This window comes from Fukomys damarensis, unplaced genomic scaffold (assembly GCF_012274545.1).
Source record: "Fukomys damarensis isolate Sample0158 unplaced genomic scaffold, DMR_v1.0_HiC HiC_scaffold_31, whole genome shotgun sequence".
Classification (NCBI taxonomy): Eukaryota; Metazoa; Chordata; class Mammalia; order Rodentia; family Bathyergidae; genus Fukomys; species Fukomys damarensis.
This window is the reverse complement of record NW_022900943.1, coordinates 5,650,633-5,677,521: the sequence shown is the minus strand read 5'-3', so window position 1 is coordinate 5,677,521 and position 26,889 is coordinate 5,650,633. Positions and strand designations below refer to the sequence as shown.

Sequence of the window (26,889 nt, the reverse complement as noted above, 5' to 3'; positions counted from 1 at the left end):
CAAGTGGGCTGTGCCTTTACTTGAAAGCTCTGCACATTCCCTTGGGTTCTGTTTCAATTTCTCCATTTGCTCCACAGGAAAAGAGAGCCAGCCAGGTGCGCAGGGAGAAGAGACACGGTGGATCCCCGCTGGCTTCAGTGAAACATAAATGACACAAAGAGGTGTTTGGGTAAGTCACAGGCCATAGGCACTGATCTATAAATACACTTCCGGCTGTGCAAAACTGCTTCTAGGGCCACGTGCTAGGTTTTAATTACTGTTCGCCATTCATACAGGGGCTACTGGGAATGTAAGTCAGTAAGACCTCTCTCGACTCTATACCGATATTTAACAAAAGCCTTAGAAATTGAAATAAAGTAATAATTAAAGTAATTAAAGTGGGAACATATTCATAGCTTTAATAAAATTTCACTGACCTTCTACCTGGTGACATGGTGGCAGGGAATAGGCCAGGGACTGGGCGCTGGGAAAAGAACTGGACTGGACTGAGCCCATCGGTGCAGGCACGAAGACTGTGTGTAAGGATGTTTACTATGTCTGTATTTATACAGTAAGTCTCCAACTTATGACCATTGGAGTTGCAAACTTTCACAGGTAGAGTGTGTAAGATTCAGAGGTGTACTGTGTAAGACTCACTTAGTCAGATTACGAACAAATCCGACTTACAAACATTCTCCCAGAACTCAATCATTAATTTGGGGACTTACTGTCACATAAAAACTCAGAAACTACCTACAAATCCACGAGCAAAGCACATATTTAAAACTGTATGGTATAGCCAAAGGGTGGCATATAATGCAGTTACTATAAAATACTAACTAAAAGAGAAAGTAAAATGTCATTATATTGTAAATGAAAGACAGAAAAATAACTGATAAAATAGCATATATTGTATAAGCCCAATTTAGTGCCAAAACTTAAGAATCAGAATATGTACAAATGTAGAGAAAAAATACACACACAAAAACAGACTGACATAATATAATCTAGCCAAATATTAACAGAAGTTATCTCTATGTGATGGGATTATAAGTAATGTTTTTCTTATTTACATCTAGCAGCCTGTTTTTCCAAATTTCCCACAGATAAATATTATAGAAATTCTAAAATACATATTTTGGAGAAAATGCTGCCTGTAGCTCCACAGGATATTACAAATAATTCTCAATCTGAGTTGACAATACTGGGTCTGGTTACATCTCCAGCATTAACCTGTATGAAGGAACCATTTCATGTCGCAAAGGTGTAAAGGTGACAAGTGCAATTTGGTCAGCTGAAGATACATCAGTGTCTTTTGAAAACATAATACAGAAGAGATTCTATCTGAATATCTGCTTCTAAAGACTCCTGTAGCTGTAAAATTCCAGAGTTGTGTGGCAAATGTGAATTAGAGTCCTTCCCACACACTCTCCACGTTAACACAAAGCTCTGAATGCTATGACAAGACAAAATGGACCTAATCCCACTACAGGAGTTTGGCGATGCCACCAGATGACTGAGAGAATAATCAGCCTTCATGTAGAGTATACACACACACACACACACACACACACACACACACACACACACACACACCGGCATCACACTCCAGTAACTTGGAAAAGTAGCAAGCTACATTAAAAAGATGTAAGATGTCTTCTTCAATTAAAGTTCTCAACCTTTCTAAAAATTAAATCAGTTCTCTCTAAAAAGAGAAGATATGGTAGTATTTGAGCTAAATAAATGAATTCTTTAATGACTTCATTGTTTAAACTTAACTACACTTGAATATATTACTGTGCTCTTCAGAAATATTTCATGATGGTTGAAGTCTCCCTTGTAGTATTAACCCAAGCAGAGTCGAGCAGCATGTTACTACAAGCCTCTATTTTATCACATTTCTGTAAAAAAAAAGTCTCAAGGCTACACCTACACTCAATACAAAGTTAAAGATCAAACCCTTTTGAAGCTCACACACACTTTCCAGACAGTTTAAAAAATTATTGAATAATGAAGAATAGTGCTAAAAGAATGAATACTGAATAAACTGCTTTTTAAAAACACTTCAACATGTTTTTGTCCATTAGCAATTTCATTTTAACAGAAACAAGATAGTGCCTCAAGTAGTGTCAGTAAACATAATTTGAAAGGATTGAAAAACACCACACAATTATGCAGGATTTGGAGTGTATTTTAGTCACTTATTAAACATCAGCATAGGTAAATAGCTGCTCTCCACCATTCCTCTGGGAAAACTTCCTGGCTATGAAGGCTTATTAGTGTTAAGCATGTGAGAGCCACAGACTATAAAATAAAATCAATACTGTAACCTTAGCTGTAAAAGTCAGAAAGATACTGGAAGAGTTCTAATTTAACAAGATTACAGATGAGTTTTTAGAGGAGAACATTTGGGAAAAAGCCATGCATTTAGAAACATGCATGCTACAAGACATCTCAAGGGTTCTGCTGTTAGTGCTGCTGTTGTTACCCACAATGGTAACCGGGCTGACTTAACAGATAACTTATTTTAGTGGACTTACAGGAAAGTCCTAGAAAGTATCTGGAATTTATCTCAAATAAAATCATTAGAATGAGCCAAGGAACTAATTGCTTGAGAAAAATTATGATTTGATATGGTTTAGCAATGTTGAAAAAACATCCTGAAAAATTTAAGGTAGTCAGTTCGGTAGCGCAATGCAAATATAATTACTCTGCACAATATCTGTTTCTCTTAATGGAAAAGTCGGCAAAACTGGCACAAATTGTGGTTTTTTAAGGTCAACCTAAACCTGTATTTTTCCCTCTAACAAATACAAAGAAAGAAAAAAGCACATTCTATCAATGAAATTGCTATGATGGCGTATTTATTAACCTAATGGTTTTAGAAATCACGTGAAATTGATCAGTAACAAAACCTCTATTTAGTAATGGGCCAGTTACATTTGTGAGATAATGTCAGGGAAACAGAATATTGTCACAGGAGAATGGTCTCCTATTGCTATGTCCCAAGTCATTTAGAGAAAATAAATGTTGCCGTCTGGCTGAGTTATTTGTTTTCAGAGTAGGAGACACTGATCCCATAACAAGGTTCTGTTATAGTAACTCAGGCTCTGCCAGTCATTTGTTGCATCCCAGAATGATAAGGGACAGAACATGCATCTGTGAGAATTATTCATTCCTCAGGTATAAGACAAACATACGGTGCCTTCAAGCACATAAACAGCCCAATTATTGTATTATTCAATGAGAGCATTCAAAATAAACATGTAAATGTAATTTAAGACATGGAAAAATTTCTGGATTTTCAAAAACACCCATGGTAAGGACAGCCTAGAGATTCAAGAACAGGCTGAGTGTCTCTTACTCTGAACACCACTCAGAGGAAATGCTTGGAGGGAGACGTGTTTCAGATTGTGGAATACTGACTGGTACATACATAATGATACGTTAGGGAGGAGAGCCAGATCAGAGTATGCAATTCATTTATGCTTCCTAAATACCCTACGCAGATAGCTTGAGGGTAGTTTTATACAATATTTTCAGCATGTATGCATTTAGGCTTCAACCAAAACATGAGGTCAGGTAAGGAATTTTCCACTGTAGCATCATGAAGTTTCAGATTAGGGATTCAAATTGGAGATTCCTAAAGATTGTCAGACTCTCTGGTTTCATCTGATTTAAAATCTAAAATGTTGCAACACGAAGGAACCTTCGTATCTAAATTTTGTGACTTTACAAATGAGGAAACTTCACCCATTATCAGTGTGGATAATGATCAGTTGAATAAGCTGTAAAGCGGTCTGGGGATATAGCTTAGCAGCATTGCACCTGCCTCGCAAGCACAAGGTCCTGAGTTCGATCCCCAGTATCAAAAAAGAAAGAAAAGAAAAGAAAAGAAAGAAAGAAAGAAAGAAAGAAAGAAAGAAGAAAGAAAGAAAGAAAGAAAGAAAGAAAGAAAGAAAGAAAGAAAGAAAGGTATAAAGTAGAGTTTTTAACAGGATTTCAACGTAAAAATGTTAGTTTAGCACCTGATAGTAAATACTCTATACATGGTAGCCCCAAAAGGCAACAGAATTTTGGGTTTTTTTTCATTAATATGTACTTGCCAAACATAATTTTTAAATTTACATGCTTCTTCAACAAATAAATACAATAGAAAAATGAGGAGGGTAGCTAGCTAGTATAGGATATACAGACCTGAGAGTATAAATAAATATATGGACCATATTTGAATCTTGACTCAAATAAAACAATCTTTAAGATAGTCTAGGGAATGTAAACTTACATTTTATACAGGCAACATTAAGGAGCTATTAGTTAAATTGATAATGCCACAATGTGTGCAAAAAATTAGTCTGTTAGAAACTATAAGTAAATGGTTAGATTTACTTTTATATATTTTTTTTAAACTAGGAGATAGTAAATCTAACAAGATTGGCAAAATATTGTTAACAAAGCTGGGTGGTGTTATATGTTACACTTCAATTATCAGCATTTTTCACAGCAAAAAACTTTAAAATTGTGCTTAACCATTCATTTCAAACTGGCTCTTCATGACATTTATCCATCAAAAGTATTCAGACTTTCAAGTATTCCCAGTTCTCAAAAATATTTAATTCTGGCACCAATATTAAGAGGTACATCTAAATATGTATAAATAATACGATCACACAATTTTGCTGTGACAATTCCTTTAGAATCCTGAAAACGAATAAATGGACTTCAATTCTTTCATTCTAATTCTACAAGATCTAACAGAATCTACCAGGAAGCTCTCCAAGCAAACTATCAATCTGCCAAGACCGTGAAGAGTGGTAAAACTCTCCTCATCCACTCTTCCCTACACAAATAAGTGTACATACTGGTTCTCTAGGGACGCTGTAGGATAACAGAAAGAGCAAAAAGCATTTGCTTTTAAAAAGAAACCCTACACTCTACTATTAATTATCCACACCCTCTGAACAAGACAGCCTCCAATCCCCAGACCTCTTTGCTGTCAAATGAAGAGCTTGATCTGTCTTACTAAGCACTCTAGTAATCTGTGATCTGTGCCTGAAAAACAATTTCTTATTACACCTGGTACTGGGAGTCTAAGGGCTCATACTACACTAGCTTTCAAAACTACTCTAGGCAAGCTTAAATATGAAATCAAGGCGTAAATGAATTTAAAAGAAAAACTTTTCTTATGCCTAGGGTCTCTGCACACTACCCTATGACACTATCTCCCAAGGGTTTCCCACATTCTTAGCTTAATCTGTGTTCCACCAATCTGGAGACCCAGTATTAACTAGAAAGTTGTTATTATTTCAGGCTAATTATCTCTTGTGGTTTTTCTGCAAAATGCTTCATTTTCAAATCATTAAGACTGCAGAGCACAGAAAAATGAGTACAACTTTCTCATATTAATCAGTACTGGCCCTTCCAACATGTACACAAGTTTGCCTTGCCCAAAATGCTATTCTTTATTAGAACACACAAAAGGAGGACAGATACTTGCTAATTAGCAGAAAACATGAAAGCTTCCTATGAAAGCCTTGACCAACAATTTATTTCCCTTTCTGTTTTGAAGATGTGCATGTGATTGTTTTTCAGCCGCAGAATGCAGCTGAAAAGCCTCACACACACCCTGGTGGAGACACCCTGGGAGTGTGCGTTCCAGGGTCAGGCTGGCGCATGGAGATTCACTCATAGCTCCTGACCTCTGATGTTTTCATGGTAAGAAGTTTAACGAAGAAACGAAGAAACTGTTTATACATAAAGTTCAAATCAGCTCTTCTCCACATTTATCCCACCGAAGTACTTGTATCTCTGCTTTTAGTTTTCTCTTTTAGGGCTTCAAAAACTTGGGGTTTAACAATTGCTGTGTAACCTTTGCGGCACCGACTCTAACGCTGGGTGTGAGGAACTATTCGTGCTTGGTCTCATTCCCAAAGGCAGCTGCCAAGTTCTTCCGTAGGGAACTCAGCTACCTCCCTGCCGCCCTCCAGAGAAGCTGCTCCTTCACTCAGTGCCACAGTCCTGGAGAGGCCTTTGGAGTCTACCATGCGTCAGGGGGGAGCCTGAGCTTGAATCCTGCTTCCCAGAGTGTGAACCTAGGACCGCCGCTGCTACTCCGCTTCTTCAATGGAAATGAAAGTTTCTGAAGTCACAAACTTAATAAACACAGTTGTTCAACAGCCACTCCTGGGTGTTTTCACAGCACACGGGAGAATATTAATAGTCTACATATTCATGCACAAAGCCTAAGTTTCTGATAAAATACAGTACTCAAACCTTAGCTGACCACTCTTCTATCTAGTGTATCTGCTAACATTCCTAAACTCACAGCAAGAAGTGCCGCTCTCGGGATGCTGCTCTAATGAGGGTGCCACCTACTCTTCCCATATTTATTCCCGACCAAGCACAAGACCCTAAATTGGCATTTTTACTCTCGCCCCCAGCATTCTGTGAGGGTCTTTCCCGAATTCATGTAACATCTAATGTTGCATCCTCATAGAACCTGAAACAGTACACCTAAGACTATTTTATTAAGAATATTTGCAAATTTATCATAACAAACCTCTAGAATTTACACATATAGTTAAACTTCAGAAAGACTTTGGATTTATTTGTACAACAGAACTGCTCAGTTTAAAAAAATTAGTATTTTACTTTTTTGAGTACTTAACAGCAGTCAGAACAGTGTTTTAAAACTGATTAGAGTCTAGTTTAGCTCTCAAAGCTACCCTTAAAACTGTACTTACACCAATACAGAGTGCCAATTTTTTCTGATATGCCAATTTACTCCGTGTAAAGTTTACCTGATAACGCATAAAAGGTAAGTTAGCTCTAAAGCATGAATACAGTCCCATTTTAATGTGATTGATGTTATTTAACTCTTGTAAAAAAAAAAAAAAAAAGTTATGCCTCTATCCAGCAGATCAAAGTTTGAAAACTTCATATGTGTGTCTAATGCTCACAAAAATTCCTGGCGCATAATAAGCATTTGACAAACGTTAACTGAGTCAAATTATCTCAAATTTTAAATGTGTAGAAATTATTAACATTTTTCCTGCATGAAACTCTGTTTTGACTTTACACCTTATCTAAGACTGTAAGTTTTAAAAAGTCATCAGACTAAGAAGCTATTAAATTTTTCATGCAGAAATCCCCAACTGTGTATTACAAATATATTCACCATATCATATTTTTCTTACTAAATGTCCATTAAGTCATGTTCTCGGGTTTTACATTTCAGCTTTGATGAATCAATGACTATTAGAATGGCAGTGGCAAAGTGGCCTTGATAAATGATTGCTTCAGATGCTTGAGCAAATAATTTATTAGTCTCTTAAATTCCTGGGTTTTAGAATACAACCAAATTTAGTCCCATGAAAGTACTTGAATCAGATGAAAAAAACATGACTTGTCTCATTTTCCCTCTTTTATCAGAAGCCATGAAGGTTGCTCTGGTATTTTGGAAGAAGGCAACAGCTAGGCATCGTCTCTGAATTGCCTCAAGGAGAAAAAACTTAAGGTAAACAAGAACACAAAAATAGAATTTTTTTGTGTGTTTAAATGTTGAGATAAAAGAAATTTTCAACTCGCATCCTGTTAAATTAACCTGGTTTTACGTACTTAACTGTTTAAATCTTAAATGATGGAACAATGTTTTAAAAAGTATCTGGGGCTGCGCTCAGTCATACAGCACTGGGCTGGCACGCACAAGTCACTGAGTTCCCCTCTCCAGTGTCATCAGAGAGAATCTAAAGGCTACTAACTGAGAAGAGACTGGCCACGGAGACAACCTCAGGACTTAGGGAAGGGACTGCCAGGGTGTGAACCCTTTGTTAGCAGCCTGGTGTCACCATCTTCTTCCTCCCCTTCTCTAGGTCAGAAATATAAACAGTACACAATGTAGACACCGACTGATTTAACGGCTATCACTATTCATCAGTGAAATTTAGGCAAATTCTATCATTCCCTACCAAATGCTGAACACTATTAAATGCTATTTAGATTTAAAACATTCATTTCTATATTTTGTATATGTATAATTCTTTTAAAAACTGGAAATTATAACTTTTTTGTGTTTTGAAAAGAAAAGATAAAGGTATAATTAATTTTGTTTGTAATATGGTGAAATAACACTCTGTCACTAAATTATTAAAAACTACATGAACATGTCAATACATGAACCTAGATTTTATATCAATACTTTGTCTAATTATTGTTAAAAATAAAATAGGTATAATAATTTGACCACATTATATCCTTTATTTTTGCCTACCTGTAATAAAGCTCAATGATTTAGGTTGGTGATTAATACTATGAAGTTGAATTAATATTGGTGATGACTACTGGATAGTCAAATTTCATATATTGTCCATACTTTTGTTATATTTTATTCTTGTACAGTTTTTCCAAAAACCATTTTTGCTAAGGGCTGTGGCAAGAGTAAATTTTAATGCAAAGTTAATATTAACAGAGAAAGACAAACGCCAAGGAAATAATAGTTGATTGTAAGTATTTCTGCCAATTACAAAGACAACCATATTGCGATCGATCCGTCCATCGGTAGTTAGTGCAGGGCTTCATGGGAGAAAGCCTCCCAGTGCTGGAGTGGAGCTCAGCACTTCTTTATCGCATCCCTCTGACAGACGAGTGCATGTAAAGAACATCTGAAGACGGACCAGAACAACAGTGAGCCATTCTATTTTGCAAATTTTTTAAAAAAGCAATTTTCTTAGAACAAAAGGACGGCAGTGGGGTGAGAGAAATTACAAAAGCAGTGCTGGACTGCTCCCAGTTTTCCATTGTTGCTGAAGTCATCTTCCCACAATGGCTTATTATTGCAAAGTCTTCAAGGTCTTCAAAATTAAGGTGACGGAGGATTTTTTTAAGGCACACTTGAGAACGGAGCACTCTTCCTCACTCTGAGTGTAATATACCCTTAAACGTTTCTCTAATAATTCTAGTCATCTTGACAATGGGAAATCATCAAGACAATGCACTGACTTTACAAAGAGAAAGAATGACAGTTTCCCGTCTACTTTTCAAAAATGTTTTATAATATGATTTGAGATTGGCTTTATTGAATAGGCTGAAAGGGGAATCAGTTCGTACAGAATGACATTCTCTATAATAAAGAACACCTACACTTCTGAACAACGCACCCATTCTCACACATTGAAAGTGTTGTTATTATTACCACTAGAATTCTTTCCAGAATAATTTCCCGACAGGGAAAATACAGCTTTGTTTAAAAATAAACTGACAATGTCAGTAAAACCAGCAATAAAATGTAAAAGGGCTTGAGGATTTTGTTTTTATTCATCGTTCTACAACTCTGGAAAAAGTCTCTATTATTTCTCACCTTCACACCTGAAACCAGAGCTCTTCCTATCAGGGCTTCATTTTCCAACCAATTACTTATCGTGTCCCTACCACAGTCACTGCATGTTGGTTCTATGAGGGTCTGGTTTCACTGGTAGCCAAAACGTTGCAGGACCACACCCTCACAGTATAGGCAGTTCTGGACAATTAGTCCTATAAATAAATACGTAGTACATATTATGAGGACAATGGGGAACAGTGTTGGGTTCCAGGAGGCAAAAACCTCAGGAACTAATTTCGGGTGGAATCCCCTCGGTGGAAGCTGGGCCCTGCAGGGGTGGGGGGTTACCAGGTGGAGAGGTAGGAGAAGAGAACTCCAGGGGGCATGGTCCATTGGAAGATCCTGGGTACTGCACTCCCCAACCCAACAAAGCAGTGGGTGCAGGTGGAACCAGGACAGAAGAGCAGAGTGGCACCTGCAGAGGCTGCAGCAGCAGGCAGGGAGGGAGTTCTGATTTTCTCCCTAGAGCAGTGGGAAGTTACTGAAGGGTGTGAAGGGGATGAGAGAACGGTGTTTGCCTTTTATACAGATGGTCTTTTTCTACTGAAGAACAGACTGGGAGAGGGTCTCAATGCCAAAATTCCCCAGCTGATCTCAAATCCTTCCATAAACACCTTGGTCACCTGCCACCCCTCCCTTCATATCTACCATGTCCGGCCAAGGTGCACAGGCCCTTCCCAAACTCACTTCTCCACAGCAGCACAAGGCTGTTCCTTTGTCGGTTCCCCTTCTTTGGTCCCCGTGTCTGCTCTCTGACCCCTGACTTGTTTACAAGTTAAAATTACAACATGCTAAAGGGAGCCCAAATGACCCAAAGTCTAATTCATCCACAAAGGTTTTTCACTATCCTTTAAATCCTATGTCACTCAATATAAAAATTCTGAGCTGTTAAAAAAAAAAAAAGAATTCTGATAAGGAACTGATTTTGGCCTGGCCTGCTGAGCACCAGAGTTACCTATCTACTGAGATCACTGAACACACAGATCCCAACCTCACTCCGTACATACACACCCAACGCTTGGGCTAAAAACCACTGTTGAAGAGCATCTTTCTTTTATATTTTTAAATGTAGAATTTAAAAGACAATTCCAAATGCATTTTGATGGTACCATTATAAAAGCATATGTGTACACATGCACGCATATTGCCAAAAATTGCAGGTAGTTCATTTCTCTCTTTCTATGATTAACGACGTCTCTCTAGCTGTAGGGAAGAACCTGGGGAGCCGCAACAGATGTTAAGAAGGAAAAAGAACTACATCAGACCCTGAGAAGCTGCACAACACCTATTTCTTAAACTTATTCTTAAAGCTACTCTGAAATTGGGTCCTGGTTTTACTTGGGAGGTAAAACTTGACTGACTCAGAAATAGTCCTTTATATCATACTTTCATTTACTATTTATGCTCTACTTAGTTCCAAAAGGAATTACAGCTTCCTTTAATTAAGAATTTTCAGTGTCTAGTACATGAAAACTGCTTAAAGCTTGACTCCTCGGAAGATGCCCTGTAGAGAACACTCTCATGTACCTGAACCAGAACTCGTGGTTCTGTCCAGCCTCACCAACACTATGCACAGACTATAATCAGTCACACATTCAATCTGAGTAACAAAATAGGTAAAAAGTACAATTTTAATAACTCTGATAAAATAATCTTACTAAAATCACTTCATGAAGAAAACACAACCCATATCGGTTCCCCCATGACAGGCAAACCAATGAAACTTAGGAAATGAGCCAGCTCTCCCCCGACGTCCCTGGATGCAGCCTCTTCTTACCCACCTTGATCTCTTTCATGCCATGTTCGACTTCCAGCAGCTGGTGAATTTGGAGAGGGGTAGAAGTCTCCTGTGGGACTTGGTTCCATATTTTCATCTATGGATATGGTTTTGGGTCTTTTGCTGTTAATAATATGACAATTATATAATATATTAATAGGACTTCTCAGAAGTATGTAGCATTTAAAAGCAAATGACTTGAGGTTCTTACTGTGGCAACTTCCATAAACACCAGTAATCTAATCATCTTGAAAAGGTGGTGAATATTCAAGATGTCACCAAGAATAGCACACATTTCTAGTTTCGTATGCTATTTATTATACTATCATATACCTGCACCTACCTAACAAGTATGATGTTCATTATATTTACATTTTCAAATGCTTTTCCAGAGAAATTTCATTCATAGTGAAACACTGAAATTGTGTTAAGACAGTTCTTGACTTTTGGGGAGGGGGTACCGGATCAAACTTGGGCCCTTGCGCTTGCGAAGCAGATGGCAGAACCACTGAGCCAAATCTCCAGCCCCTGTTCTTGACTTTTATTATGATGATCAATAATGTTCATTTGCATAGCATTTGCCATGACAATGTGATTCTTTTATGTTAATTCAGAGATAAGATAATGGAATAGAGTAGAACAAGAGCTTTGGAAGTCTCAAGTCTTGACTAAGCCATATATTAATTCTTAATGGTAAGCTCCATAACCTTTCTAACCTCAGTTTAATCATCGGTAAAATGGAAATAATAAAAACCTACTTCAAAGGGGGATGGTTGAGAAGATTAAATGAGGTATTAACTGTAAAGCTCTTACTTAAGTGGCTGGCATTTAGAAGATACTCATTAAATATTATTAGTATTAACCTTGTAATTAATAATAATAATAAATTTTATAGTACTCTGCTGATTATATACTTCGTGATGAATTCTTCTATACCTTTTTTCTAAAAAAGTAAGGCTATCTATTGATACTTTATTCTTAAGGTAAAACATGAAAATCTTAGAAATTTTGAACTAAATGGTGTGCTGTTAGACTGGTACCTTTTAATGAAGAAAATATGATTCTTACTATTAAGGAAGTAAATGTCTGGAACAAAATTTCAAAGACTATGATATAGGCCATCCTGCTTGATATGCTGCTTTTATCTCTTCTCACTAATACCTTATTAGTTATGACTATAAAAATGAATTATTTTTAACTTTAAAAAATAGTTCTGAACCTTACCAGTAAGAACTAAAAAACATGAATGATACTGTTTAGATCTGAAAGGTCCTCTCAAAGTCTCATGCGTTTGGAAAGTGACTGGATACAGTGCCAAATGCACCAGTGGATTCATCCACTGAGAAGTGCAGAGCAGAGCGCGTGGCGAGCAGCAGAGGTGGCTGGAGGTGACCCCGTGCCTGTCCTGGAAGGGCGTCTTCTCCAGCTCCGCTCCCTGCCCCTCCCACTCTGCTTCCTGGCTGCCGTGAGGTGAGCTCTGCTCCCCCAAACTTTCCCACCATGCCTTTCTCTTTCGGAGCTGACCACCCACCCACTACACACACTGAAATCGTGGAAAGTAAACTTTTCCTCCTGTAAGTGTCAGGACAATGAAAATGAATTATATATTTCTCGAAATATTTACATTTGCAGCTGGTAAAAACCAATAAATGTAACAGGATTTCAGAATTAGAAATACACTCAGAAATCATATCATAAACTGCTCCTATTTTTTAACAAATGAGGAAACGAACTTGGAAGAATCCAGCGAACGACGCAGAGCAAGTGAATGGAAGCCGTGAGACACACAGGAGAAACCTGTGCTCCTCCAGCCACAGGATTCCCAAGCACGCCAAGCCTGCGTGTGTCGCGGTCCGCTGTAAACGTACCTATGATTAACATTTGACTCACAATTCCCAGAACACTAGCATGATTAAAGATGTAATTTCTATCCCTATTGAATCATAATAAGATTGAGGAATATTTCTTTTAGTCTCTCCTAAGGCAGCCAAAGTTAAACTCAAAAACTAAACAGTTCTTCGAATCTGTTTCTTCCCTTGGTGAATCAGTTGAACTGGGAAAAACTTAAAATGGGGAAAAACTCATTTTCAAAAGTAAGTAATGGAGACATGTCTTTCAACCTTGTTTATTCTTTTGCTTTGTTTGGTTTTTTGTTTTTTTTTGAGACAGGGTCTCACTATGTAGCTGAGACTGACCTGGAACTCACTATGTAGCCCAGGCTGGTCTCGAACTCACAGCGACCCTCCTGCCTCAGTCTCCCGAGTGCTGGGATGACAGGCGTGCACCGCCACGCCCGGCCCCAACCTTGTTTATTCTGAAGAACACAGTATGACAGCGAGTGACCATGAGGAAGGTCCAGCAGACAAAATTTAAAAATCACTGTCTACATTTTAAATTTAGAAAAATTATTTTTTAAGACCTTAACATGTCAGAGCTAATTTTAGATAATTCGCTAACTTGCCTTGACACACAATCTATACGAAAAAATAGTCTGTCCGCAAATGACATAAAGTTGGCCTTACTTCATACACATGCGTGCATAATACTGTACTTAATTCAAATGCAGTTAACTTTTATTACTGACATATGTATTTTCATAGTTTGTCTACACACACAAAAGTGGTTTTCAAAAGTGGTTCGAGCGACAAATACATTTAATTTGCGAATACCAAAATAACACGTAACAGAGAAGATCGAGTCTGCAGACGACCAGCAGAAGCTGCTTCACTTGCCCCCTCTTTGCCAACCCTCCCACTCCTGTGAGCACAGGACGGAAGGACAGCAGCCCCTCTCATACCTGCTCGGTGGAGAAGACAGTGACCTCTGAAGATTAACCCCGGAGTTCATGTCGTGATAGTACGGTTGGCTCGGGATCTCTCCAATTGGAAAATTGACTCCAGTTCCCTGGGTTATGGGTGCTGAACAATAAAACGGAAAGAAACACAGAGGCTGACATTTACATTTTTCATCTCCGTTCGGATGTGGGGATTCAGTGTTCTCCCTGTCTCCAGCAAGGCAGAGAGCTCTCTTTACCCCAAGCACCTACTATCTACCATAATCTGTGGTCAGACTTGAAATTGTTCTCATATTGCCCTGGGACGCTGCCGACACTCACACTACAATCACTGGTTAACACCGTCCCTAATCCCTCCCAGCCACCCCCACACACTCTTTTATACGAATTGCCACACTTGGGGTAGGGCGGGGAGAACACGATTCCTATCCCTCAACACCAAAAGAGTTGCCTCGTATGAAACAAAATCACTGCAAAATAAATAAATTTCACAAATACAAACCAAAGATTATTGCTCTGCAGTATTAATATCAGAATGGATTAAAAGTTAAATATTTATAACCATGTGATGTAAATAATTATTGTGTTAGGACAGGTATATAAGTACAATTTACAAAGATGAAATAAAAGTGTAAATAAGGATTAAAATGTATAAATGATATTTGTAATAAGAAGAAAAGTCTAAAAGAGTAAAGGAAGTGGGAGGGGTAGGGAAAAGGTTAAAAGGGAAAAGAAAAAATATGTGAAAAGGAAAAACATGGAATCAAAGCCTTTGTAAACAGGGAAGAGTGGCGGGGCTGAGAAGAGACTGTCCTGGAACTCACTATGTAGCCCAGGCTGATCTCAAACTCACAGCGATCCTCCTGCCTCAGCCTCCCAAGTGCTGGGATTACAGGCGTGCACCACCACGCCTAGCTTTCATACGTAAGTATTTTTGTACAATGATTACATCTGCTCCAAGTTCTAAAGTTAATTTTTAGACATCTTGAATAAATATGGGGGCAGTATGTTATGTTGCAGTAAGCAGAATACTGGGAAATAGTCTTTTGATCAAATCTCCTCTGCCATTTGCCTCAGTTTCCTAAACTATAAAATGGAAATAATAACGTATCACATACAATTATTGTGAAGATGAATGAGGTAATAAGGAATGATAAAAACGCAGCATCGTGACTAATACATAAAAGGTGCTCAATGAATCACAGTTCCCTTTTTTTCTTTTCTTTCTTCCTCCATTTCTTCCCTGTAGGGTTATTAGCAAAGATGGAACAGTTCGAAAAATGTGTTAAAAAGTGAATGAAGCAATATAAATGAACTTGTTTTCTGAATGTTGGTTCACTCGAACGTTATTGATTGTGTCCATTCTGGTCAAGTATTCCAATGAATGAAAACTAATCTCAGAACCCCTACCATTAAAAACATACTGGGCAACAAGTTGGGTAAATACAAACTTGCACAAAGACCTATAAATATGAGGAGAGTGTTGATTATAATAAAGCTGCCCAAATTAACAACATGCTTCAGGATTTGCAGGGCAAAAGAATCCAAAACGGGCTCAAAGGGTCAAAGCAATCCGTGGAAAAGTTGTATCAGACTCTGGACTGTGGAGAATGCGGGAAGATTCTCCAAATAAGGTCTGCTGCAGGAACAAAGCCAAGGACAGAAACAGAATGCACAGCAAAGACATAGGCAGCTGGTATCACAAGGTAGTGCCCAGGGCCAGTTTGTTTCTTCTCCTTCAGGCTTTCAGAAGCTACTAAGAGGGTGGCCTAAAACCTGGCCATAAAATTCCAGAACTCAAAATCCACTCTAAGGCCACAAGGTATAAGTCACCTCCCCCCAACTTTCTCCAACGAGACCACACAATTTTCAAGAAAATTCTAACTAAAATTTATCATAAATGTTATCAATGTATATCATCCACTATCATTTGAGTTGTACGCCAAGATTAACTTAAAAATATTTTTAAGAGAGTAGGATTAGGAGATACATCCTTCAGTGAGGAGACGTACAGAAGGAACATCCAGTGACTATCAGTATCTCTCTTCTCTACTGATAATGAAGTCACCACGTATACAATGAGTCTCAGCACCAAACTTCTGGAGCACCTGCCTTTTATTAGATTGTTCATTCTACATCACATAGTTTAACTTCCTTTTGCATAGAAACATTTTTGTATGCAATGTGTCACTAAGCCTAATGGCTTGAATTATTCAGACAGCTAAGATGTATCTGTGTTTGTTGTGGCTTGAGGTATACCAGAGGTTAAAAAAAATGTGAGGTAAGAAATCCCGCAGTAACCACATGCTTCAAAATGTGTTATCAGAACCACGTTCCCTGCTCCATCGAAATCGGAACGTGTGTTAGTCAGCAACCTAACCTCTTACTGCAGAGATGCAATTTAAAGACCTGAGTTACTAACGGGATACTTACAGGTCATATATTTTAGAAACTATTTCCAAATTCATTAAGAATAATTTAGGCAAAGATTTATTTCTGTTAGATATTATATGGCTCAAGAGTGAACACAGATTGCTTGGCCATAAAAATGCTGGGTGTCATTTAGAGTGAAGTGATAATATAAAATATCTTCAGGAATGTTGGTTTTCTTTCTAAATTTTGTTCCAGAAGGGTCATTCCAGGGTATCAAGAGAGCAATAAAAATAATTTCTACATATGCACACTATAAAAATTTAGCATGCATTCTGACAGTAAATGGGAGATTACAGAAAGAAAAGTAGATCGGTAAACACGGCCAAAACACTAAAACTGCGCAAATATTTATTTAGCAAGAAGGAGAGCACATAAGAAGAGTGCGGCTGGGCTAGGTCTTCCACTTCCAATCAGCACAGCAGATGCGGAGAAGACATGGTTAGGGCCGCGTCCTCCAGGAGCTGCCGGAAAGCAAAGCTGAGCGCCACCGGAAGTCAGGACAAGCACAGAGCGTCTTGTGTAGTAAAACCAGGACGGAGCAGTTCCCATGCTGGGAACCCTCAACAAGTCCGAATTTGTGACAAGGCGCCTAATGTGGTGCTAACGTGGATGTTGATTTAGCAAACTCTTATTTCATAAACAATGAAGTTCAATTGTGTAAACAGGACCATAATGTGATTATACTGAAGCACTTAGGAGCATAACTTCTCAAGCATTTCAGAGACACCTATTTACATACGGAGGAGGAAATAAATGCTGAATACATTAACTAAGGAATAAATATGGATAATTAATGTACTAATTACAAATCAGTAATGTTTGTTATAACAAACAACCTAAAAACCTCTAAGAAATGACAACGTGAATTAGAAATGAATGAATGAAGTATGGTAAATTTACCTTGTTTCTGAAATGTTATGGGAAGGTATTTTTAATCTTTCTTATGTTTGAAATTCAGATTTTTCAAAGTAGCACTCTGGGACTTTGAAGGTTCCAAAGTGGTTCTCCTCCGACAGCACCATAATGAGGCACTACTAAATATTTTCTGGCAGATGACTCTACTGCCCTTCTCATTAGAAGGATGAAAATACATTATGGAATTTACAGAAGCACAAATTCAAGCAAATAATGGTACATGCCTTATAACTTTAATAGCACAGCCTTTCTGCTAAACAACAGTAGGAAGGCACAGACCAAACCCTCATGGCGCTGGAATGCAACAGTAAATAAGCCCAGCATATCCCTTTCTGAGTCAAAATTTAAAAGTTTCAAATGTTAGAGGCCTTGACATAGCATACGTGGGTCTGACAAATACATGAGACAGCCTGAGACAGTGAAATAGACCCTGAGAATCTCTTGCCATGCAAATCCATACCCTGGAGCTCCTAGGTTACAGAATTTTTATTTCTCTCTCCTACACTGTCCCCAAGTAGATACCAGGACAGCACTCCTTTGGCCATGCATTTATCCACCCTCCAACTGTGCCAGAAAATGCAAGTCTTCATGTTTCTCCTATGTGATAAGCGTGCTGTTTGTTCTGTCTACTTTAGAACGCTGAGCTATTTGAGAAACTACAGTGGAAAAGACCTAGTCACCTACTACTTAGCGATCCCTTCATGGAAAATAAAGTGTTGTTGACTCCGACCCGCTCCCTTCTTTTTGAACGGTTGTAATGCTTGTTCATGATCTCTGAATTTGACCCAAATGAGAAATACAACTCAAGCAAGTATCAAAAAGTACACCTCATCATCTAAATAGAATCATTCTATGAAAACATCAGGTTAAAACATTCTATTCAACACTGCATGAATAATCTGAACCAGAGAAGGGAGCAGAAGGAGTCACCTCCTTTAACATCATCAGTGCCTTAAGATCTGCAGCTTAGATATATTTGCACTCTAGTAATACGTGAAGGAATTGATCAAGAAAATTTCCCCCTGCTTAGGTAGCCAGCCAGGTGAGCTTACCCTAGAAAAATCTGATCCAGCCTGCCAAGAATGGTAGTATCTCAGGTAAGGTAGCCAGTTTAAACAATTGCACATTGTTTTGGATAACAATACTTTCTATCTATATCCAGCTACAATCTGTAAAGTTAATTTCTGCATCCCTTTACACTCTGCATGTTCGTGTATATCCTGAACATCTCAACTCCCCACCAAAATGTTCATAAAATGAAAAGCACTTATCTACAGGAAACTTATGTGGGTTATCATAACAACACAGAGTGCATTTAATTAATCACACTTCCTTAGATATAATGCCCATCTATGGTCACAGAGAGAGCTGAACTAAATGAATACCAGTAACGTGGCACTAAGAGCAAGCTACCAATTAGTTTTGTACAGCAGGAAGTTTTGGTGATTTGAATGTAAATATTTTAGAGAATGGGGTATACTCACTTATAGTTTTATTAAATGATTGAGAATTTTAAAACTTAAATATTCCTAACATATATTCTTTATATTATACTTAAGGTTAAAATATAAAATATTTTACATTAGGCAGTACACTTCAATAATAAGAAAGCAATTTACTTACTTCTGGATACCCTCACAAGTTCTGATACATTGAAGACTCCAGACTTTACAAAACTATCCTCAAGGTATCCTGAAATAAACATCAAGAGGAAAAAGATCAATATAAGCAGGAAGTTTCTTTTAAAAATTCATTACATGCTAGGATTTGTTCATTTTGTTCAGGTTAGAACAAAAACTAAGAATGCTTATAACAAGCACAGTAAAAGCAAAACTCCTGTGAACGCCAGCCTGTTTAAACAAAAGTAAAAAGTTTAGATGGTAAATAAACTGCTACAAAATTTTTTTCTTTCTAAATATACAAAGCAATTGGTGTGGTTTGATTTGCCATGACCCACGCATAGAGAATTAAGGTTCAGGACATTCTGAGTGCATTAGACTCCAAAGCACCTGGTAGGCTAAAGTCTACCCATTTAAAAAAAAAAAATGAAGGAAAGAAAAGGGAAAACCACAACCACAATTAGCACTTTGTTGGAAATACTTCAGAGATCTCTTGAAACCACTGTTCTTTCACAGATCCTGCCCTGATTACAGAAAACTGAGCTGTTGGTCCTCACACTCCTACTCTTGTTCCAGGGTCACTCCTAATACACAAGCGGAACTACGCACACACAGCGAATACTTCTTTGACTCAAACTATTTCTGTGCACCTTTAATATACCTGGCTTGAATAATTTCAGTGCTTTTCCTACTCTTGCTACTACTCCTTGTACCCCTTTATTTCAAGAACAGGACATTTTATGCCCAGTTTCTTAGAGTGAATCCAGGCCTCCAAGAATGCCGCGTGGCCCTCGTGTGAAATCTAGGCACTGCGTCTGCAGTGACTGTGAACCATAGGTTCTTCTGGAGCCTGGGGTGTGGCACACGAAAGCCAAGGATGCCCACGAACAGCAACAACCCTCTGTTCTTCCTCATGTCAAGGGGCTGTGGCGAGGGTGAGGGGGACCACGACCCTGGAAGGTGGGATGCAGCCTACTTCCTGCTGCCCCAAGGACAGGGAAAGTGAGAATAGTCTGAAAACCGTCAGAACTGAAATACTTCAGGGGTGGGGGTTCTAGACTGCAGGAACTGGCAACTTGATTGGATTTTACAGCTGTTTTAGGGCCGCCTGACGTGTGGGATTCAGCACAGGCTGGTAATGCACGGATGGCCTGGCCATGCAGGGCACTCAAGTCGGATCCCTGCCTCAGTGTACTAGACCCAGGGCTGTGGTTTGGGACCTCTCTGTACTTCTAATTCCTCATCTCTAATTAGCGACACCCACCTTACAGAGTCCTTGCGACATAAAGCCCACAGTAAGCACAGTTAGATGTGATGGATAGGTCTGGCCAGCAGAGGCAGGAGTCCACCACACATTGGATCAGAGACATGGAACTTCAAACATTCCCAGATTATTTTTAAGTCTTTATTCTGAAAACTGGCAGGGACAAAAATCATCACACTGTTTTCTAACCATACAGAGCACGAAAAGAAAGAAAGTCATTTAACTGGCAGACAGTCCTCATGGCTGTGAACAGAGACATCTGAATGCTGCTTTTATACCCACCGGTTACCCCTTCGGAAACGCAAGGGACGAAAGCAAAGCATAAAAAGGAACTGGAAGGGTTCCATTAGTGATAAAACTTAGAGCACACATGAAGTCATCACTGTGAAAATGAATTTGTAAAAAGAATAATAACACAATGTCCCTACTTGATGCACTTCTATTTTAAGAAACTTGAGCAGTTTTTTCACCAGGTTGAATTCCTTTCGGTGGCTGCGGAGAGTGGCGACTATGTAACCTACACCGCGCAAGGTTCCAAAAGTCACGAATGCAACAAAAGGCTAAGTGACCACCTTCACCTTGTGTGAGGAAAATGATGCCTTTAATTTTGCAGAACACTGTAAATTATCACTGTATGCAGATTTGTTTTTGTTGGTTTTAAAGAATAGCTAATTATGCTTTATGCACAGTACAACTAATAAAGCCAATACATTAAATAGAAAACATTCGGCTCATCTATGTACTGAGACCAGATCAGCTGTGCTGTCAGCGCCTGCCCCCGGGGCCCCTCTCAGCGCCGTTTAATTCCATACACTTTGTGCACACAACTTCCATCCCTCGGGGTCCCCTCAGCCCCCACCCTCATTCCTGCACCCCCTCCACCAGGCCCACCCAGAAATACACTCTGTCCTCTGCACTCAAACCACAGCTAGTTTGGATTTACTACATATTCCCACTTTCCAAGGTGGGTTTTTAAATCTTGAGTTTCTCACGGGATCCTCAGCTCCTTGATTCAGGGTGGGACGGGGCTCTGCTCACGTCCCTGTCTTCCTCAACAGGACTTCACTGCCCATTCACAGCGCAACTGCTAAACGGACCAAACTTAACCTGGTAAAACAAGGTCATGGGCTAACAACTTAGTGATGTTATAAGAATGCAGATACGGATGGCTGAAGACTAATGGTGAACTATACTGATCATCCTCACGCCCTAGAACTCATGTGCTGAGCCGGCTTTAGGCTTTTGGGTAGAATGGGAAAGAGTAAGGATTGGAATTATACTATGGCCCAGCTCTCTCCTTGTGTATTAATGTGTAATTCAGGCCTTTAATACAAAATAACAACCAAAAGACCAGAACTGTTCAAATCATTGGAGTTGAAAAATACATGAAAATAAATGTGTAAATGAGTGATTAATTGTTGAACATCCAAATATATTTATACGCATTACAGCACATGTAATGTACAACATTTCAATATGTAGACTGAAGTTCATTTTCTTCTTACACTAATACGCAGTCAGAAGTCCATCTGTGTCCCAGTCACATGGACAGAGATGAAATGATCCTATCAGGAGCAAATATTAGGGGTAAAATCAGCCACCTCAGAGCTGGCTGTACCCAGGAGAGTAAGGCAGTCAAACACAGACAGAATACAATGACTATCCCACTGAAAAGGCAAGGCGCTCAGAATGTAGCTGGAAGTTTCTCCACTCCTCACCTCCAATTCTTCAAGGTCTAAGAAACTAAAATCTACCAGGAAAACTGAAAATGTTTTACTAAATCTGTAAAAACTTTATACCCAGGGATTCCACATGGCTTTGCTCTTGCAAGGAGCACAGAACGGCTTCAGTGAATAGAGGATTCCTGAAGAACAGGGTTGATGACTACTGCCAAAGCGGGTGGCGGGTGTCTGGGAATCAGTCGGCTAGCTTGGGAGTGGATGGGAACCAGGCAAGGGGGTGGCCTGCACATGTGTCTGAAGCAGATAGCTGCCACTTTCATGCTTCTCTGCACAGAGCACAGAGCCTCTGTACTGGATGAACATGACCCAAGATAAGGCAAAGCAGAGAAAGAAACACGGTACCTGGCTAGCTAATGCTGCTTGCCCAAGCCTACAAGAGACAATGTGTGAGGACTCACAAAATACCTGGGAAGGATCCTGAAGTGGGTGAGGAGCCCTGCAGTAAGAGCTGGGACTCAGCCAGAGGGAATGCAGCTGAAACAGAGCTCCGGTAACCTCCAGGCTCCCAGGGCCTTTCTGAAACATAGTTTTCACATACTACATGGCTACTGTGAGTCTCAAAAATTGATCCACAATGGTCAAAGATCGGAAAAGCAGTTTGGAGACATTCATAGAGTATACCTCCTTCGTCTAGCAAAAGAAATACGAGCGTCTTTGAGGCAGAGCAGCTGCTTAATGGTTACAGAGCAATATTGCTCAGCCGCTTACATGAGGAAAAACAGCTCCGCATCTGTGTGACACCGTACTTACAGCGCATGTATGCTTTTTTAAAAAAAATAAAACTTGAATATGAAATAAAGAGCTCCACAAACTGAAAAATCTCAATGGCAATATCAAATTATATTATTTTACTTTTTTATTTCTCTCTAACAAAGGAAACAGTAAATCACTACTCAGAAGTTAATAGTGTTTAACCTCCTTTTCAAACAATAACAGAGGGACACAATGGCATATCTAACCATTAATATCTCAAATTATAATCAGCACCATTTGAATGTTAAACAACATTTACATAGAAAATCCAAAGGAAGACTGATAACACTCATTTTTATGGTGTACTATGTTCTATTCTTGAAATTTAAAAAAAAAGAGTTACACGGAAAGCAGTTATTAAATTCATGAAAGCTGTCTTCAAGTGTTTGAAGGACTGTTAATGTAAATCGTGGATTATACTTGTCTGCAATAGTATCAGGAGTGGCTCTTTTGGCCCAATAAGCAAATCTGTCATCCAATGAGAAGTCGTAAAAAGGAATGTGAATTGATAGAAGAATTCTCACTTTGGGTAGAAAAACTGGTCAACGCACCAGAAAGCTCAGGATAACCATCAGATTCCACTTTCTGTATGACTGTTTCCCTGGGTTAGATTTCTTGCCCTGTTCATCTGGAGAAAGAGCAGGTGGACCTGCGCCATCTGGGAGGTGTTTCCCAGCTCTGGATCCCAACTGTGCCCTTGCTTCAACAGAGTGCAGAAGGCGGCCCATCTCTGCTCATGAGTGCAAAGGGGAAAACCTGAGATTATTTCTCACCCACTGTCTGCCAATCTTAGGAGGTCAGATAGCACAACCAGCCTACTGGGGATTTTCCTGGTAGGGGCGTTATGAGCCGCATCTCTATCTTCACTTTCTGAACTGCTATGAACAGAAATGGAAATATTATGCATTGCAAAAGTAAAGGTTTTCCACATATTTATTGAATCTCAGCCAATAGCCATGGTTAACACTGTATTATTAACTTAAGAGTTGCTTGGCTTTCAACACAAAATATAAATCTCTCATTTAAGATTAGTGACATGAGAGTCAGAAATGTCTCCACTTTTACACACCCTACTAGTACTGTGAGTTTTTCTATAAAAAGCATTTCCTTCTAGTTTTTAAGCTTTTTCCTATGTTTGTAATACATATATGTATTTTTCTCTAAAATTAAAATTGAATTTTACCTACATAAATTCATAGCCTTGTTTTTTCACTTAAAATTGTGTTTTTCCCTTTAGATTAATAGTTTATAAAAGTATAACTTCTTATGACTGTATACATGGCTATATCATACTTTATATGGCCATTTATTTGACATTCTCTTACTGTTTGGCATTTTAGGTTATTTCCCATTTTTAAAAATATTATAAACAGCACTGCTATTAACATCCTTACACACAAATCTCTGTCAACAATTCTCATGATTTCCCTCGGCTGGAGTTCCCAGAAGTAGGATTACTGGGTCAAAGGACATAAACTCTTTAAAGGCTCCTGGTAAGAACTGTCAAACTATTTTTCCGTAAAGGCTTTTCCCAAGTTACAATCTACGGCAGGTCACAAACATAACCATCTCCCCACCCAGAATTACATACTAGTAGGGATTCATTTTTAATTGTAGAAATTTGATAGGTGAAAGGTATCATTATATAATGTTTAATTTTCACTTATTTCAGATAAAAATTTTTATTTTGAATGCATTTTTTGTAGAAAAAATATTCAAAATAGAACATAAAAATATGTAAAATATGAATTGTGCTGCAGGAATATTTTATTCTTAAAATTAATAAAGTTACTTCTAGCAATTCCCATTTATGATATTGTTTGCTGATGTACTGATTTTTTTTCTCACACTTGAAAGAATATTCACTTATCTTTATTTTTCTCAATTTTTAAAATTTCTCCAATGATAATGGCTTTTTTTTACTATTAGCAAATGCTTTTCAGCATTAAAAGACATGCTTTTTTTTCTTACACCATTTACTTGTATTATAAATTACTGGGTTTCTAATTTCAATTACTTTGTAGATTCATGAAAAGTAATTATTTTAATTTACCCCTGAATTGGTTTGCTCATTGTTTCTTCCAAATTTTCTATATGTACTTGGAAAACTTATGTAAGAATTCTGTATTTTATTTGTCAAGTTTTCATACCAGCATCACTTATAGGCATGCATCATAAAATGGTTTGGATGACGGCCCATTATTTCTGTGTTGTGGAACAAAACCAACCATGGTTTCATGAAAAGTTCTTGGAAGTTTGGGAGAAACTCACTGGTAAAATCTTCCCTAAATCTGTTTCAGAGAAGATCCTTACAGAACTTTGAAACTTTCATGAAAACTACTCTACTACCGGTTTTTATTTTTGAGATAATTTTATATTTTTTAAATTACATATGAGACAGGTCCATCTTCAGTTTTCTCAAATCAGAATTGTTCATGGTTAATGCTGGAAGCAAAGATTATAAAAGAAATATTAATCATCATAAAGATGGTCCTTTGTCCAAAACTGAATCTCAGACTGTATTAATTTAGTTCAGTTTATCCTTCAGTACGAGGTGCAAATTCCTGATGGACCACTGAAACGATCTGCGAGTCAGAAATAAATACATGATTTTGGTACAAATGCCAAGAAAATAGTCAACTCTTAAGAATTTTAAATTCATTAGGACAGGTATTCTATAGTTCGTTAAACGGACAAAGTTTTATGGCTTAATAAAATTATATGAATGCCTTTTATCTTGTCCATGGATGTGGACACACACCAGAGCACAGCAGGCGGAAGGTGGCTCTGAGCTTACCTCCAAGTCAGGCTGCCACTGACTAAGAAAACCTAAGATGGGCTTTCTATACCTCACCTTCCTCAAAACTACAGACAGTAACTATGGCACCTATGAGTTGATATTAAATAATTTTCAAATAATAGTGGAGCAACAGGCACTACATTTTAAGAACAGGGGAAGAGAAGCAAAACAATCCAAGAAACACTGCAAAAGTAGAATTAAAGACAAAAGCTGAAATTAACAACTTAGAAAAAAATATTGAAAATGATTAAACCACAGCAACATAAAAAAATTCTCTGCATAGAGAAGCAAAACATAAAAGCCATTTGCGAGGCTGATTAGGGGAAAACAAGAGAAAGCAAAAATATACAAGAATAAAAAGGAGACATAACCATGGAAACCAAACATATTCAAAGAATTATAAGAGGATAACACATACAACTTACTGACCACAACTTTTTGAAAACTTAAATGGACAATTACTTAGTAAAATAAAAGTAACCAAAATTGCCAAGAAGTAGAAAACCTGAAATAGACCAATTACCCAGCGCAGTGGTTCCCAAAATTTTCTCAAACATTAGAACCACCTGGGGTTCTTGAAATCAGTTTTTATGCTTGGCTTCCAACCCCAGCTATTCTGGTTTAATTGTTTTTGGATGAGACCTGGACATGAGGGACTTTTTAAAGTTCCTCCGAGGGATTCAAATGTGGGGCACATTTTGGGAACTACTATGCTAGCAATGAATCACACAGCAGAGCCAAAAGAACGTACATGACCTGGAGCTTAAAAGAAATGTAGGACAGGCTCCACCCTTGACAGCGAAGCAGAACCTGCAGCTTAACAAGACGTGCAGGTGACCTCCATGTATGTTAAACCTAACACGGCTAGAGTAGAACATAAAGGTGAGTAAAGAACAAGCTTTGGGAAAAGTACTAGATCCAGATGGGTGCACAGCTGGATTTCATCTATTTTTTTATCCATCCTTTAAGTTTCAGTGCTATTTGTACTATCTCTGGAATTAGAAAATGGTGACAAATTTCCTGAATAAGAAAGCTCTTGTGAGCTTTTATGAGGGCACCAAAACTTAAGAATCTAAACTTGTAACGTCATTCATCAAAACAAAGCAAGCAACCAACAAAAATATCAAACAAACGCAACATCAAGAACCTTAAGCAAACTATCACAAAACTGAATACAGCAATGCTATTAAAAGGACAATATATATCATCGCCACTAAAGGTTATTCCATAATAAGTACAGCTCACTATCAGAAAACCTATCCTTGGCCGGGCGTGGTGGCACAGGCCTGTAATCCCAGCACTCGGGAGGCTGAGGCAGGAGGATCACTGTGAGTTCGAGGCCAGCCTGGGCAAAATAAGGAGTCCCAGGTCAGTCTCAACTATATAGTGAGACCCTGTCTCAAAAAAAACAAAAAAACAAAACAAAAAAAAAAAAAA

General features: G+C 38.3%; 1 protein-coding gene across 7 annotated transcripts in view; it reads right to left on the bottom strand.

The window, feature by feature from the left end:
- The window catches only part of Nfib (nuclear factor I B), a 208,836-nt gene that overhangs the window by 42,645 nt on the left and 139,302 nt on the right, over window positions 1-26,889 (bottom strand). For all 7 annotated transcript variants that reach the window (XM_010630968.2, XM_033757672.1, XM_033757667.1 and 4 more), the window contains 3 exons: window positions 18,898-18,966; window positions 13,930-14,050; window positions 11,137-11,255 (listed from right to left, as the gene is read on the bottom strand). In XM_010630968.2, coding sequence (XP_010629270.1) covers window positions 11,137-11,255; window positions 13,930-14,050; window positions 18,898-18,966 — 309 coding nt within the window. The remainder of the gene's footprint in view (window positions 1-11,136; window positions 11,256-13,929; window positions 14,051-18,897; window positions 18,967-26,889) is intronic.